The sequence below is a fragment of the Pseudonaja textilis genome, chromosome 5, assembly GCF_049901715.1.
Source record: "Pseudonaja textilis isolate UNSWEBS1 chromosome 5, rPseTex1.2, whole genome shotgun sequence".
Lineage (NCBI taxonomy): Eukaryota > Metazoa > Chordata > Lepidosauria > Squamata > Elapidae > Pseudonaja > Pseudonaja textilis.
In genome coordinates, this window is record NC_141994.1 from 59,306,639 (window position 1) to 59,324,408 (window position 17,770).

Below are 17,770 nucleotides of genomic sequence, written 5' to 3' on the forward strand. Positions count from 1 at the left end.
CACGGTTGTCCCAAAGGTGCTTTTTCAAGAGGCAACTGGGCTTTCTGTTTTTTTTTCTTCTTTTGAAGATGTTTCACTTCAGATACACTTCCAAGTGCTCCCACAACCCTCTAAAAGGATACAAATTACCAACTGTCTGCAAGGAATTGCAATCCTTCCATTCCTCAATATCCTGTCAGAGCTGAAGAAGCTTCTTGGATGAGAAGAGAAACGTCTTTAAAAGAAAAAACAAGAAAATCCAGTTGCCTCCAGAAAAATCACTTCTGATGACCTGGATGACTGAGAATCTGTACAAAAGGAGAGTTTGTTGATAAAGATGCAATGGAATGTTAAATGCACATGCACGGTAAACATTACTGAATTAAATAATGTTTCAGTTGTGGTCTTTAAATGCAAAGAAATAAATTAAATATGATATCCTTTGCCATCTTGGTCTTTCACTGCTTCTTGACAAATAGATAGGGATGGTTTGGCTGTGAACTCCTAGGCAACTTGAAGCAATTTCTTATCTGAACATAGATGCCTTTTTAGCAATCAAATGCTAGCAATCCCGTAATGGTGTAATTATTATTTAATTATTCAATAATTCTTTGAACTATTTGCTAGTAATTCAATTTCTTATTAAATGGCTTTGAATTATTTGCTAGCATTTCTGTAATAATGTAATTGGTTATACCAGAGATCCTCAGGGTTTTTGGAGCTGGCCTAGAAGTATTACAGGTAGACTTTGACTTACGACCACAGTTAAGCCCAAAATTTACATTGCTAAGCAAGACAGTTGTTCAGTGAATTTTGTCCCATTTTACAACCTTTGTTACAGCTGTTGATTGAATCACTGCAGTTGTTGAGGTAGTAATATGGTTCTTGAGTGAATCTGGCTTCCTCATTGACTTTGCTTGTCAGAAGGTTGCAAAAAGTGATCATGTAACCCCGGGGCATTGCAAACATCATAAATATGAGTCAGTTACCAAGTGTCTGAATGTTGATCATATGACCATGGGGATGCTACAACAGTCTTAAGTGTGAAAAAGGATTGGGTAGGGCCTCAGTGATAATCTGGTCTATCTCCCTGTCCAATGCAGGAATACAGGTTAAAGTGAAGGTTAAAATTTGAAGGTAACTTTGGAAGAGGAACTGGGACCATAACTTAAGTTATTGTGAGGTACACATGGCCAGGACATTGAATCAACACCTGTGATTTCTATTTTATGTTAACTTCTCCATTGCTATGCCAAGCTAGGATATAAGGCCGGCTTGCCACATTACAAATACATAATTTATATTTTGCATAAGTACTCTATTATAGAGCCAGGATGGTCTACTGAAGTGTTTACTATAGAGCCAGGATGGTCTAGTGAAGTGCAGAATATAAACTACAGTTCCTTTATGTTCATATTTTCTCCCTGTGGTTCAAACTGCCCATTCACTTTGCATGCAAGCAAACAAATAAAAAAGGAGGGAGATGAGTTTGTTGCTCTATCCCTTTGGTGGTACATTTGTAGGTGGCAGAAGAAGAATCAGTGCAAGGCATTTTCAGTTGAGAGGTCCATGACAGTTCCTGACTTCAGGTGCTCAGCAATATCATGTTCTTTTGCCCAAGCCGTACTTTAAATGATCTATTTCCAGCTGGTGCATTTGGAACCTAACCGTATCTGAAGATAAAATCATCCTGGTGGAATTTATCAAACTAGACATAGAAGATCAGATTGAATGTGACCATGACTACATTGCTTTCTATTCAAGCGAGAAGGAATTAATTGGTAGGTGGAAGGTCTCTCGTGTGATTCCTAGTGAGATTTCAGTCTATGATTTAAGAAACTGCCCTTGACTGAGTTGGGCCATTTCTCTGTCTAGCCCAGTACGTCAGTTATGACTAGCAGCTGCTCTCTGGACTGGTGGCTTTTCAGACCTAAAGGAAAGTTTTAAGGGTTGAGTCTGGGAAATGTGTTTGAGAACCTGCCATCTCAGGGAGTGATCACCTTAGTATATCTGGATGATGCCACCTTGCGGATGGTTCCTCTGAGTTGGGGACCAAATTTGTGCAATGGTAGATCCAAATTCAGTGATAGAACAATCCTGTCATCTTCTTTTTCTCCTGTTTCCTCTCTCTCCTTCTGCTACTATGCTCTGCAATTGGATGGAGGTGAAGGATGGTTTATCTTACCAGATATATTTGAAGCTACCATTCTACATCCCGCACTAACCTGGGTGTAGCCAACTCTGAGATATGTAATTCACTGTCACCCTTGATCCTGCTTTTCCCTCCATCCTCTGGGTGTATCATCCAATGAAAAAACGTCCATAGCCAAGAGTCATCAATCATGCTCTCCAATTAGATTTTTTCATGGCAGAAGCTTCAGTCATCTAATCAGTCTCTGAAGAAAATATGAATGGAATGTACTTTAGATTCCACACTGCTTCCTGCTCTTTGAAACTCCCCCCCACTTCTTTCTATTGTCAACTATAAAACATGTATACAAAATGTTTTATGAGTTGACAAGGGGTGTATCAAACTCAAGGCCCACGGGCTGGATCTGGCCGGCGGGGTGCTTAGATTTGGCTCACAGGGCTGACCTGGAAACAGTGAAAGACCAGCCCACATGGCCCTCCTGAGTTCCATTTTCACTAGCAGAAGGTTGCAGGAGGCCATCGCAACCAAAAGCGGAGCTCGCAAGGGCTGTGGGCAGCCCTCTTGAGCTCAATTTTCACTGGCAGAGGGTTTCAGGAGGCCCTTGCAGCCGAAAATAGAGCATGGGAGCCCGTTTTCACTGATAGAGAACTCAGGCCACCCCAGGCACCCCTGACATAAGTGACGTTGAGCTGGCCATGCCCACCTGGGCCACGCCCACCCCAGTCCCCCAAGGTCAAGCACAACCATGATGTGGCCTTCAATGAAATCGAGTTTGACACCCCTGAGATAGATGAACTGATACCTTGCAGAGGGCTCTGGGGAAAGAACCCCTAATAGCCTATCCTATCCTATACCAATTGCATCTTTTGTAGTCCTTAAAGCTACAAAGAGTGGGTGACTAGGACGTATGTGACTCCCACAGGGTTCATTTTGACTTTCTTCTCTTCTAACAGGTAAAATCTGTGGTGATATCCTGCCTTCCCCCTTGCTGATAGAGTCGGACCAAGCCATTGTTATATTTGTGTCTGATGGCAGCATTGGGGGCAGAGGCTTTGAATTCACCTTCAATGCTGTGCATCCAGAATCTGAAGCAGGTAATTCCACCTTTGCCTCTGAACCTCTCTGTGGAGGACAGCTGGGGAACAGGCAGTTTCTTAGTCCCTACTTATTTTTGAAAAAGCAAGCCAACATTTGCATATTTTAAGTATATTGGAGTAGAAAAAGAACTTAATGTTGATTTGCCAGTTAATAAAGCACATAACATTTTTGCCTATTTGCTTCCGCCTCTCTTGCTCCAATGTCGTAGGCTCTGGCTGTGGCAGTATTGCGATGCTGGTGGAAGAAGGAAAGATTGACACGGCTAATTACCCTGGCTTATATCCCAGCAGCACAAAATGCCACTGGCTCATTGAAGCCCCAGTGGACCGTGTCATCAAGGTAATAAGGAGCAATGACCTAGGTTGGAATGCAACCAACTTTTTTGTGGATGCCTGTGTCAGACAGTCACAAATCATTCTTGAGGCAACGATCTTGCTTATCTGTGTTCTCAAAGAACTTAAAATTGCTGCGCACAAGAGCTTTGTCAGAGTGAGGCAACTGCCTCGAGTGGATGATTTTGGAGGTCAAGAAAGGGAAATAGATTATTATTTAATTCAATGTTACTGAATTCTTTTTCTGCCAGAAGTAGGAAGAGAAGCTGACAGGATTTCCTGTCTCAAGGATTAAAATCATGTCTTGGTTTGCTTTATTGTGCTCCTTGATCATGTTGGGACAGTTTTTTGCTGTGGCCTCAGATATGTTGTCATTAGATGCCCTTTGGATAAGGGCCACAATTTCTAGAACGTACCATCAGAAGTCCTAGAACAGTAGTCGCCAACTAGTGGCCGGGGACCACCGGTGATCCGTGAGAAAATTTTGGTGGTCTGCAGAGAAATGTCCCCCTCAAAGCACTCCCCCCAAAGTAATTAATCCTGGCTGGGCGGGAACTCAAGGCTGCGCTGCCCACATGGCCACCCACCTGCTGACCCCCACCCTTTGGCTGAGTGCAAATTTTACCTTGAATAGAGTCACGCGAGTGGAAATGGAAGGTAAGACCAATGGCAGGGGAGGGAAATCAGCCCTGGGGTGGCTTGCTGACATTGGTGGGAAAGTCGGTCCCATATTCCAGAGCTGCAGTAGTCACAGGGCTGGCCTTTTGGTCATCCCGGAGCAGCTCTTCCAGTCCATGGCAGGCTGGTGCACCCGGGTGGAGGAGCAGCTGCTCCAGGATGACCAAAAGGCCAGTCCTGTGACTACTGCAGCTCTGGAAATGGGACTGACTTTCCTACTAATGTCAGCAAGCCACTGCCAGTCAAAATTCATATTAGTGGTCTGTGGGATTTAAAATTATGAGTTTGGTGGTCCCTGAGGTCCAAAAGGTTGGCAACCCCTGTCCTAGAGGACTTAAGGATGGGGATGCTATTGTGTATGTTCTATGGGGGTGAATGCTAATGTCTTCCCTTTCAGTTGGAGTTCGAAGACTTTGCAGTTGAAATCAGCCAGGATTGTATTTATGATGCCGTTGTTGTTTATGGTGACACTGAAGAAGAGCACCAGCTAGGTAATAACTGGTTTGACTTGGTAGATTGTAATCAGAGGTGGTATTCCGCAGGTTCTGACCAGTACTGGAGAACTGGTAGCGGAAATTTTGAGTAGTTTGGAGAACTGGCAAATACCGCCTCTGACTGGCCCCATCTCCATCTATTCTCTGCCTCCTGAGTCCCAGTTGGTCAGCTGGGTCTTCTTGCATAGGAGAACAGAGCTGGAAAGCAGGTTAGCGGGTTGGGGAGGGAATGGGGATTTTGCAGTATCCTTCCCCTGCCATGCCCACAAAGCCACGCCCACAAAGCCATACCATGCTCACAAAGCCACAGCCACAGAATCAGTAGTAAAAATTTTTGAATCCCACCACTCAATTTTATAATGGCTCCCTGAAAGACAAAATTGAAAGAGTCGCCCTGGTATCTCAGCAAAGGTCCACAGCTGTCAAAATTCCTAGGCAATGTGGCATTGACCTTGTCCACTTACTTTTGATGATGGTGTGGATAAATATTTTGAAAGAAAGTCAAGCAAATGGGCAGTGGTGGTGGACAAGAGATAGCAGACCAAACTAAAATGTCTCTGATTTAAATCATTTGTTCCAAAATCTTGAATCGGACTTTCTGAGGGAGCTCCTTTTCCTTCTATGAGATACGGCCCCTGGTGAAAAGTACTTCACCACTGATGGCAGGAGCTCTGTTCTTTTTTCCTCCTTATAGCTCTCCTGTGTGGTTTCTCAATTCCTTCGCCTGTGTGGAGCCCAGGGAACATCATGCTGATCCACTTTGAGAGTGATGAAGAAAATAACTTCAGGGGATTCAAGGCCAGGTTCACTTTTTTCTCTTCAGGTTGGTTGGGGATGTTCTCTTCAACATCGGCTTCTGCTAAATAGAAAATTTGCATGTCTTTTGATCCAGAATCAATGAAGAGAAATTAGAGAGATTCACTTAACTTTAGGACCTCACCTGATTGTACAAATCAGGCTGGGGAATTTTTTTGATGGCATTGGATTATACTTAGTATCAACTCCAGGCCAAGGTAAAACATATGGCTGCAGATTTTATACCATTGACATAAACCGTTGAAGTAGTCTATTGGGGCAGGAGTGTTTTTGTGGTGAAGTACTCATTATCTTCCAGAGTCATCTGCAATTGGACTATTTTGATCCTTACTAGAGACTTCTTTGGAGTTATCAAGTGTTTTTGAGCTTCTAAATTGACTTGCTCTGTGGAGGCCAATTAACATTTAACAGGTCAATTTTCAATCTTTTATCTGTTCTGTCCATCATGATTCTTTTTTAAAAAAGGTTCTTAGGTCAAACTATTCCAAAATGTACAATGATGAAATTTTTAGGATGCAAGAAAATATAGCCTATTCTCAGAAGACATCATGAATTTTGTTCTGAGTGAAACATGCAGGCCTGGAGCTTTGTCTGATCAAGGGCATCTGAAAGGGAAAATACTATCTATCTGTTACATATAGCACTAGCATCTAGATTTCTATACCACTTCACAGTGCTTCAGAGCCCTCTAAGCAGTTTGCAGAGTCAGCCTATTACCCCCAACAATCTGGGTCCTCATTTTACCAACCTCGAAAGGATGGAAGGCTGAGTCAACCTTGAGCTTGGTGAGAATCAAACTGCTGGCAGTTGGCAGAATTAGCCTGCGATACTGCATTCCAACCACGATGCCACCATGGCTCTTCTGAGTTGTGCAGCTATGTTGACTTTGGGATCTTGCTACTTCTAGGTCATGTGATGACCCAGATTTCCACATTCCTGCAAAAGATTCATGCATACATCTCATGAGATACAGAGATGAACTGTTTCAGATAACAAAATATGTTCAGATGATCCCATCATAGCTTTCTTCCTGAATGAGAATAGCAGAAAAAAGACATTTGGAGTAGAAAAATAAAAAGGAAGACTTGGACAGGTTCTGTTATGTACCGTGTGACCTCTTGTGTGGGTAAAGGACTCTAGGGGCAAAAAAGAACTCAAAAAGAAATTGGTTGTTCCTTTGACTCATGACAAAGCTGTGAATGTTAGACTTATTTTGTGCATTATCCTGCACACTTAGAACCATCATTCCATTGTTTCTATGCAATTAGTGTGAGTTTTTGAAAATAGAAATTGATTCTTTTATGCAAAAGTGTTTGGGGAAAGTCAAAGTCACTGTGTGTCCCCACCTTCCTATCTTCCTCTTACCCTTTTACCTGCCATCCAGACAGTTTTACATCAGTGAATCTGATTTTATTCTCATTGATGAAGACAAATATACTTGCCCTAGGATAATGTTGACGGTTCCAATCTGCAGACAGTACAGGATAACAAAAACAAGGACAAATAGGCCGAAAAACAGCTTCTATCCCAAGGCAGTAACTCTATAGAATTCTACTGTATAGTGCAATATTAATGCAACATCAGGGGTTTTCAATATTGAATTCTATACATTGAGTATAGAATGTGAAGGATGCGAGTTTGTGTTTATTTTCATAGTCATAATGTACACTGAAGATGGCATTTAATTTCATTGTACAAAGTGCAATGACAATAAACTAAACTGAACTAAAATGTGGGGGTGGGGTAGGGAGAGAGAATGTATGTATGTATGCATGTATGTATGTATGTATGTGAAAGATCCCAGAGAAGAGAGGATCAGAAAAATAGGAATAAGTTCTATGAGGGGAGCAATGAATACTGAACTGGGTAAATTTGACTCTTTAGTGTTGAATGGTTGAGAAATAAGTTTTTGCTGAATGAAAACTTCATTTCTTTTTTACAGCAACATCTAATGCTGAATATGAAGGTGTACTCTCTATATCTGCTTTTGAACCAAAAGATATCCCACTGGGTAAGCAAGTTCCTCAAGAATTAATTATAGCTTTGCTCTTGGATTTCCTAGGAAACAACCTGAATATGAAAAGGAAAAGATTACTAAAGCCCAGCAGCCCAACCTTTAATTTGACTTGGGCATTTCCTTTCTGTGTTGTTATTATAACATCAGTCTGCTTTATTCATTCATAAAATGATATGGGAATTGGGAAAACTCCAGGTTGTAACTTGTAACATTTCTCCTTCTATCTCTGCTGAATCTTCCTATCATTATTGCTGTCTTCTGTGCATATAAAGAAGCTATTAAGAAAAAGAGTAATTAACTTTACGATATCTTTTGACAGATAACGCCAAAATTTGTCTGTCTGGAAACATTCCCGTTTGAGTTGTCTGTTGTCTCATGCCTGAACGTTTATGGATTCCAGTGTTGCCCATTAGGAACATAAAATGTGCAGTGGCTGTAATGATTACATTTGAAGTGCTTTGTTTTTGCATTTGGCAAAGACTGCTAGAGAAATTTTAAGGCGCTCTAAGTTTTATATGGACAAAAGTAGCTAAGCCTGATCCTTTAAGTCTGATATGCATCGTTAAATGCAAAATGTTATCATATGAACATAAACATATGTTCTAGATCAGTGGTAGCTAACCTTTTGGGGCTCCTGTGCCAAAAATTGTTGCTCATGCTCTCGTGCCAGCACTCAGAAGGGAATGCGCCTCCCCCACACCCACTACACATGTGCACACAATCCTCATCCACCCACCCCCGCCTCCCCCTTACCTGCACTGTGCCTCACAGCTGATTTTCGGCCGGTTCAAGGCCTTTTTCAGCCTCCCAAAGGCTTCTGCAGGCTTCTGCAGGCTTTTCAGGCTGAAAACTAGGCCTGTTTTGTCACTTCTGGTATTTCCGAAAAAACAGGAAGTGATGAAACGGGCTTAGTTTTCGGCCTGAAAAGCCTGCAGAAACCTGTAGAACCCTTCCTGAAGTCTCTGGGAGGCCGGAAAAGGCCTCAAACTGGCCGAAAATTAGCTGTGAGGCATGTGCATGTGCAGTGAGGTAAGTCTGCCTGCAGCTCATGTGCCGGCACAAATGGTTCTGCGTGCCATAGGTTCACCATCATGGTTCTAGATCTATGGGAGGACAAATGATGATTATAAAAACTTGAAACTTCACTTGCCAGGCAACACATTAATGAACACTCCTGAATGTCCTCTAGCATTTGGTTCCTCTTCTCCTCCTTTTGCTGCAGATATCTGTGGTTTCCCCCCCTTTGGTCCTCAGAGGCTATCAACACATATCATTGGGGGAGAAGAAGCTTGTCCTCACTGCTGGCCCTGGCAAGTGAGTTTGCACTTTCTGGGTGATTATAGGTGTGGAGGTGCCATCATCAATTCAACTTGGGTACTCACAGCCGCTCACTGTGTAAAGATGTAAGTACAGATGTAAGATGTTAAGCCGGGCAAAGTAGCCTTTTGTAGATGCTGGTTATTTGGAATAAAGTAGATAAGATTGAATTTAGACCTGTAGAGTGGTGCAGTAGCCTAGAGGTGGAGCTCTTGGCCTCACAATCAAAAGGCTGCGACTTTGATCCTAGGCAGATATTTCTCTCCCTGGGCACACTGAGAATATATCTGCTGAATATAACTCTGCATTGGCAACAGGAAGGGCATCCGTCCATTAAACGCTCTGCTAACTCCATTCAGTTGCCCAGACTCCACCCGCAAGGGATTATAGGGCCGTTAGATGATGATGATGATTGAGTTTAGACCTGGGAAGAATACTATTATGCTTCAGTTTCTGCAGGGTCCTGAAACATTTTGGATCATCTCTGCAATTTAATTCATTCTGCAGAGTGGGTATGAATATAATGAAGACATCTCAGCTTTCACACAAACATTCCTGGGATTTGTTGCAGGAACAAGTTAAATTAAATAAGTTAAATTGAAAGTTAAAATACATTTTGTTGACATTTTTCAGTTACATAAAAACATGATTTTACAGCAATAGAGCACTTCCTTTTTTAGAACAAGTAATCCATCATATTGGACTATTGTTGCTGGAAACCATGACAGAATACTGAAAGAAGCTGCTGAGCAGGTAGAGACAAACTTAGTTCTATGTTTCTTTTTTCTCATCTGTTTTATGCACGTATGGTTCTTGATTCAGCACCCCTTCAGCATATGTTTTGTTAATTCATGGAGGTTCGATAGCAAAGCACAATTTGAAACTTATTTTGTTTAAAAAATGCTGATTTGATGTAACCACATTTTTTTTTTCATTTGTCCTGGAAAAATAAACCATGATTTTTACATCTAAACTATTTTTTTTTGTGGGGGGGGGGGGGATAACCTTGGTTGAAACTAATTCTAGCTTGGGCAACAAATCATGGTTTAAAAACTTTCTGGCTCAGTGTTTTGTGTCAACAGCCCTAGCAGTAAATTAAAAAAAAAAACAGATACACCTAAGAGTTTTGTCCAAAATGGCAGAATGGAAGTGTTATTGAAAGGAAAAGGGCATATTGTATGGTATATTTGTTCAGATGGGGATGCTGGCAGGAAGGAAGGAATTAGGTTGCAGCAAGAATGAAAGGTGGCCAATTTATATCTAGTGTGGGTTAAAATAAGGAGGTTCATAGCTTATCAGCCGAATGCAGCACTACGGTAGTGGTCCTGGCAGTTCTTATCTTAATTCATATTTGCTACAGCTTAAAAAAAGGATAGAAACTATTCTTGTTTGCAGGAGTATTTATTGATTAGGGAGAGCCCCGTAGAGGAAGTTGCTGATTATTTTACAAAGAGATGTTGGCTAAGAATGTAATTTATAACTAAACTGGTATTTCCCCTGCTCCTCTTCCCCGCAAACAGCTACTACTGAGTGAAAAAGGCTGGATACTGATTCTATTGATTCCGTTCTCTTGATGCAGGTGAGAAGAGTCGAGAGCATTACAGTGCATCCGGCCTTTGATGTTGCAAGTTATGATTCTGATATTGCCCTCATCCAGCTGCAAATGCCTCTGATTTATAGTGCAGCAGTGAGGCCTGTATGCTTGCCAAGTTCCATGGAGCTGTTGCCGTCCTTTGTGCTTTGTACTGTAACTGGCTGGGCAAGTTTCCAAGAAGGTTAAGTCCATTTTCTTCCTCGAGCGCCACTGACACTGTCGAGGCTCTGTCTCCACTTTAGTTAAAGCTTAGCAAAAATAGGAGAGGACCAATCTAGAACTATGGAGAACTTTCCTGACTGTGAGAACAATGGATATGCTTGCCTCCAGAAGCTGTGGATGCCCCATCACTGGCAATTTTAAAGAAGAGATTGGACGGCCACTTGTCCAGAATGGTGTAGGGCAGGGGTGTCAAACTCAATTTCATTGAGGGACGCATCAGGGTTGTGTTTGACCTTGGAGGGCCAGGTGTGTGTGGTGGTCATGACTATGGTGGCCGTGGTCATGGTGGGTGTGACACGGAACTCATGTCGGGGTTAGGGTTCCTGAGATTGTCCCTCACTCTCATTATAATCTATCTTCCTTCCTTCCTTCCTTCCTTCCTTCCTTCCTTCCTTCCTTCCTTCCTTCCTTCCTTCTCTTTTCTTCATCCTTCTCCTCTTTCCATATTTTTCCTTCCTTGTTCTTTTCCCATCTTTCTTCTTTTTCTTTGTCTTTCCTCTTTCCTTTTCTCCTTTCCTGCCTCTTCTTGCATGCTCAAATGCAAAAGGAGAAAGGTTTTTAGTTTAGTTTTGATGGTCCTTTGCTGTTTCCAAGCCAACCCTGCAGGCTGGATCTAAGCACCCTGTGGGCCACATCCGGCTTGCAGGCCTTGAGTTTGACACCCCTGGTGTAGGGTCTACTGCTTGAGCAGGGGGTTAGACTGGAAGATCTCCAAGATCCTTTCCAACTCTGTTATTCTATATTCTTATATTTGAGGGTTTGTTTATGGCTCGTTTCGATAATAATCTAGCCACATTCTGTCTGGATGTTTGCTGCAGAATCTAACTAGAGCAATTCAGATTAAAGCAATTTAGACACCTGTGATTTTTAATCACTTAAAAATACATTTTTCTGATGTAAAATTTGGCAATCTTCTTTTATGGCTCTTCTCCATTTAGAGCAATGATTCTTAAACTGCAGGTTAGGGGCTAAGGAAGCAGTTTGGAGATATCCTGAGGGGTGATGGAGCCATTTGTAATTGCTTGTATTGTGAGTTGAGGAATCTTGCCACCAAGACACTTATGTAAAACAAGAGTTTGTTTGTTTTTAATGGGAATAATGACATAATTCAAGGCCAAGTAAAGGAATAACAAGGTCAAACCATTTTAAGAAGCACTGATTTAGAGGCACGCACCATGACATTTAATAAAAAGAGAGATTCTGCATTTTGAGATCAATGTACAAATAGCGTGAGCACACCACACACATCCTAGGTAAATATATATTAGAGGTACGAATATTTGATTTGGGAATTCAATTTGAAAATGCATCAGTTGAATCGCTGAGCCAAATCAAATCTTTTAATCAAGTCAGCAAGTTTATTTATATCGACTTGAATGCACTCAAATCAATTTATATAGCTTTTATACCCATGCAGAAATGTTTATTCTGTAGCACTTTGGAATTCACAATCAAATGAACCTATTCTTAGAACTAGTTTTTCCCCAAGTCCCAGTTCCCTGGAAAGCATTTTATTTGATATACGTATTTGATATATTCTTTTGATTTTTTTTTTTAAATTGTGAGTTGCTCAGAGTCACTATAGAGTCAGGTGGCCCTGAAATTGAAATAATAAATGTATTTTGAGATAGAAATAGAGAATATGAATTTTGAAAAAGTCACAGTTAATTCTGTGAAATAACTGTGAAATATGGTATATGACTGGGATTGGGTTTTTAATTGGCCACTAATATTTTCTAGATGGTTTGAGGTAGGTAGGTGCTCTTGATGTTCATCACTAGAAACATGGCATCTTTCTATATAGTATGAATAAGTTTTAAACAGCAAACTGCTTTGTGGTAGTCAGGAAATTGTCCTTGAGAATGTTGTTAATAAATCAGGCAGATGAGAAAAAGAATGCTTAAATACAAAACTCTTAAGCATCAGGGGGCAAAATTGAGGATGGGAGTCTCTTCACACCAAGATAATTTGATCCCATATTACAATAGCAATATAAAGCTAGAAGGAACTGGGTGCCAGATTGTTCTATGCCAGGGATCTCCAAACTTAGCAATTTTAAGACTTGTGGAATTAAGTTCCCAGAATTCCTCGGCCAGCCATGCTGACTGGGAGATTCTGGGAGTTGAAGTCCACAAGTCTTGGAGACCCCTGTTTTATGCCAATGTTTCTTAAACTTTTTGGTCTCTCAGGATCAATTCCCCCTTTTAAAAGTTATAGAAGATTTCAAAAGAGCTTTCATTGTGTTTCATTTTATTTATATGGGTTGTGTTTATCAATATTTGCCATATTAAAAATTAAAATTGATTCATTTGTAAAATATTTATTGACTCATAGTAGCAGTGTTAAACCTATAATTAGATAAAATATTTTTCATGAAAAAATGTATTTTTAAGAGATTATAAACTAGTACTGAGAATGGTGACTCTGTTCTAAATATTTGCAAATATCTTCAATATGTGGCTAAAACTTGTGACTTCATGGATCCCTCATAGGGACTTGGGGAAATGCTTGGGTTATCTGAACATACTTGTTCTATACTTTAGCATCAATGACGTAGCCCATTTTTAGTTTCTGATGCAGTGTTTTTCAACCTTGGTAAGTTTAAATTTAATTCAACTTCTAGAATTCCTCAGACAGCTATACTGTTTGGGGAATTCTGGGAGTTGAAGTCCACCCATCTTAAACTGCCACTCGTCTTAAACTGACAGTGTTGAGGGAAAAAATATTCTAATGCAAGGATTACATGATTTAAGGAGGTAATAGGGGCCCCTCTAAATTTGGGTAGGCAATGTATTGGAATTAAAATTCTTTCAACTCCAACTGGTATAACTAGTAGGAAGAGATAGCAGGCCATTTTGTTAAAAACATCTGGATGCTATCAGGTTGAATATTCATTATTTGGACCAAACCATCAATAGACTTTATCTCTTTTATTGCAGCCTCTTTTTCTGACCCATTTATATGCTTTTAGGCCTAACCCTGAAGTGGTCCATACCTTAGTAATACATTCTGAGCAAGATTTTCCCCCTAGTGCCTAGTCCATCAAAGGGGAAAAGTGCATTATTCTGAAATATTCTTCTACTCTTTTATAGTTGGAGGCCTTGCTACCCGTCTACAGCAAATGCATGTCCCACTGGTGGCCAATGACCTCTGTGAGCAAAAGTACTACTTTAATCATCCTGGAGGGATCACTCCTCAGATGCTCTGTGCTGGTTTTGCATCTTTGGAAAGCCACGATTCCTGCCAGGTATCAAGAGAGCAGACAAGAAAAACATAGACTGAAGCACAGAAGGGTAAACTCGAATAAGAAAAGTATGCTCAACCTACCAAAAATGGATCATTTGCATCTTATTTTATTAAATAAGTTACAGTTATAGACAGTGGTGGGATTCATCAGGTTCACACCAGTTCAGGTGAACAGGTTGTTACCCCCCTCATCAACGTGCTGTGTTGCAATGGAGAAATGGGCAACGGAGCAGCTGGTGTGAGGGGAGTCTTCTTTCCCTCCTTCTTCTCCCTGTGCCTCCTCCTTCTCTCATGTCAGCTGCTCCGTTTTCTCTTTCGCCATTGTAGCACAGCACCAAAGATCCACTTTGATAGGGGAGTGGGGGGGTGTAATTTAACAACCAGTTCACGGTCAGGTTGGCTGTCACAGGAGGCTTGTCCCTCCTGGAGGATGGAGATGAGCCATGCCTCCCCCAATGGCCAACCTGACCCTGGGTGAACCGGTTGTTAAATTATTTGACTCCCACCACTGGTTATAGACCAAAGAGGATTTGTAGCTTATAGGCTGAATTTGGAACTCTTTCACACTTTTTCAGGAAGGGAAGAATAATAGATTGGGGATTGGTCCATCAGTATTGTTCGTGGGATATAGCATGATTCCTTTTGGGTAGCTACTTTACTGGTACCAAAAGAAGAGGATACTTGTAGCCCAGGGTTGAACTGTGGGGGGGACTGGGGTTTGCTCCTGTTTTTATATACTAGTGGCTTATCCTATCAGTGTTGATGGGATTGTTCTTGGTGGTCTCTTGACTGTTAGGCTGTTTTTTTACTATTAGCTGGTTTATTTGTGTTGGTAGATCCTTGATTGGGGTATTTTTCACTTGTTCTGTTGTTAATCTTGATATTAATCTTTGCTTATATGGATGTTGATAGTTTATGAGAAGGTGTTTTGAGAGGGTTTTTTGTTTCCTTTGGGCTTTTTGATTGTCTCTTTTGAGTAGTATGTAGATCAAGGAACAACCAAGTACAACACTGACAGGGCAAGCCACTAGTGTATAAAAATAAGAGCAAATCCCACTCTGTTCTAGCACTGATGATGTTATCTAGTTTGGTAATGAAACTTCTGCAAGAAAACCACCAAGCTCAAAGACCATCAAGGACTCTTCTGATGTTGAAAACCATAACTCTGTTACACAGATCTCACAGCCATTCTCTTGACTGCCCTTGCTGCAGCTCGGCTTATGAAATGTCGTGGAAATATTATAGGTTTAGACATGTGCATTAAAAATATAAATATAAAGCAGCATTAATGTGTTCTTTCTTTACATTTAGCAAACTGTGTGTGTTTGTGTGCATGTTTTTCAGGGGGATTCAGGTCTGCTGGTTTGCCAAAATGAAAACAAGCCATTTATACTCCATGGAATTGCTAGCTGGGGTGTGGGCTGTGCTCAACCTAAGAGACCTGGTGTTTATTCAAGAGTGAGTGCTTTTTTTGACTGGATTGTGTCCGTAATTAAAGGTAAGCATAATTGTATCTGTAATTAAAGGTGCCCATGGTCTCCGTTTGGTTCTAAATGCTAAGCAATAATGCCTTCTGATCTTTGAGCAGAGGTGGTATTCAACAGGTTCTGACTGGTTCTGGATAACTGGTAGCGGAAATTTTGAGTAGTTCAGAGAACCAGCAAATCCCACCTCTGACTGGCCACCCCCATCTATTCTCTGCCTCCCGAATCCCAGCTGATCGGCTGGGTCTTCTTTGGTTGCTCTGCACAGGAGGTGAAAAGCAGGTTAGTGGGGTGGGGAGGGAATGGGATTTTGCAGTAACCTTCCCCTGCCACACCCACCAAGCCACGCCCACAGAACCAGTAGTAAATTTTTTTGAATCCCATCACTGTCTTTGAGTGGCATTATCTGCTTGGATTAGAGCAGGATTCCCCAAGTGTGAGGTGTACTCTCCTTGGAGAGGCGCAGGCAAGCTCCAGAAAAGGTTTGAAGATTTTTATTTGTTATCTCTTTATTAAAAATAAAGTTTCATTATATTGTTTTCATTGTTCCTCTATCTTCATTTTGGTCTTTGGATTATTAGGGGAAGTGGGCACATATAGATTAAACCAAAGGAAGGTCTGATGACAAAAAGTTTTGGAACTTCTAGATTTGAGCAAAGCAAGCAACATTTGAATGTATTTTCCCAATTCCTTAGAATGTCAGATTTTATTTTATTTTTTGCTAGCACTCAAGTTAGCAGAAGTTTACTGTACTTGTAAGATTAGCACAAACACGTGAAAGATGTAGGCTTCAGTATAATCTGAGGAAAGGAGCTTTGATTGTTTGACTTCCCTATTTAGGCATATTTCAGCTAAGGCCCAGTAGAAAAATGGGTGTAGATCAGTAATCAATACAAGCACTCCTAAGAGATGTATTATTATAAAAGATATGTAATCAGAAAGAAGGAGATAGTCAGGAAAACAAGCCAAGTCAGACCCCCCTTTTAAAACATTATTTAACTTTGTTCAGTATGCTTACATCTCATTGGGATTAGCACAGCTAATTTTATTTTATAGAAGTTGTGGGGGCTCCAAGAAAAGATTGTGCAGCCACAATCTTTGTACAGGATGCAATAAAGTCTCCTTCCTTGGGCTGGGGGTTAGACTAGAAGACCCCTAAGCTCCATTCCAGATCTATGATTTCAATTTTTTTAACAGCTCTTATTGCTCTCTCTCTCTCTCTCTCTCTCTCCCTCTCTCCCCCTTCCTCCTCCCTCCTCACAATAGAGAAGGGACCAGCAGAGATGCCAATCAGTAACACTGGTCTTGAAACCTTAGTACGGTCATTAGAGTCACCTATGAACAGTCTACAAGCTGTCGATGGACAAGGTACATAACATCAACATGCCTGATACCATACTTTGCCTTTTTGTAGTGCATTTTAATAGTGTTGCTATTCTAATACCTTAGAAAGCTATGTTAACTATTCTGTTAATTACCAAATTAATGTATTTGGAAAGTGACACAAAGGCAAAGGCTAAGTAGTTATAAATATTTCCTGATTGCCACATATAACATCACTACTTGGAGAGCTGCTTTGATGGACAATTGTTTTCTGGATGAAATTCAGAATGATGTTTGTATCAGGGTTCTGGCGATAGCCCTAATTAAATCATGAGCCTCAAGCCAAGCTTCAAAAAAAACTTAAAATATTTATTAGGAGCAACATGCTGGCATTAACCTAAATGAAGCCAACTCTGGCATATGTAATTCACAGTCACTTGTGACCATGTTTCCCCCTCCCCCCTGGGTGTATCATAAATCAGATTCTCAATGAAGCACATTCACGAGCTAGATGTCATCAATCATATTCTCCAATGAAGGACTTTCGAGGCCAGAAGATCCGGTAGCCTAACTACAATCTTTTTTAAGATAATGGTGGAATGTACTTCTGGTTTTACTGCCGTACTGCTCCTTCAGATTTCCCCCCACCCTTGTTTATGGCAATTTGAAAACAGGCATAGGAATAGTTTTATGAGATGACAGTTTGTCAACTTTTAAATTCCTTCATGGCTCAAGACTCACAACAATGCCTCTCTACCTGATAATATCTGGTAGAGTGGATTCCATTCCTTTGCCCTGGAAACGTCACCTATAGGAACCATGGAAGATACTCCTTCTATACCCAGATGGCTCTGACTCCATCAGGGTTTAGGAAGTCCTTCAAAATCTGGGAAGGGTCTTGTGACCAGAAGGATGTGAATCCGATTGTGGAATTTCTTGGTTTAATTGATTTAATTGATTAATGTTCTGGTGCTCTACATGGGACAGATAAGCTGTTACTATTGATCATCTTTTTCAG

General features: G+C 41.0%; 1 protein-coding gene across 1 annotated transcript in view; it reads left to right on the top strand.

Moving 5' to 3' along the window:
• OVCH1 (ovochymase 1) overlaps positions 1-17,770 on the top strand; it is a 56,929-nt gene that overhangs the window by 19,870 nt on the left and 19,289 nt on the right. The window contains exons 10-20 of the mRNA XM_087935609.1: positions 1,627-1,760; positions 3,085-3,225; positions 3,438-3,568; positions 4,637-4,730; positions 5,428-5,556; positions 7,492-7,560; positions 8,789-8,969; positions 9,564-9,636; positions 10,463-10,658; positions 13,792-13,946; positions 15,290-15,443. Coding sequence (XP_087791735.1) covers positions 1,627-1,760; positions 3,085-3,225; positions 3,438-3,568; positions 4,637-4,730; positions 5,428-5,556; positions 7,492-7,560; positions 8,789-8,969; positions 9,564-9,636; positions 10,463-10,658; positions 13,792-13,946; positions 15,290-15,443 — 1,457 coding nt within the window. The remainder of the gene's footprint in view (positions 1-1,626; positions 1,761-3,084; positions 3,226-3,437; positions 3,569-4,636; positions 4,731-5,427; positions 5,557-7,491; positions 7,561-8,788; positions 8,970-9,563; positions 9,637-10,462; positions 10,659-13,791; positions 13,947-15,289; positions 15,444-17,770) is intronic.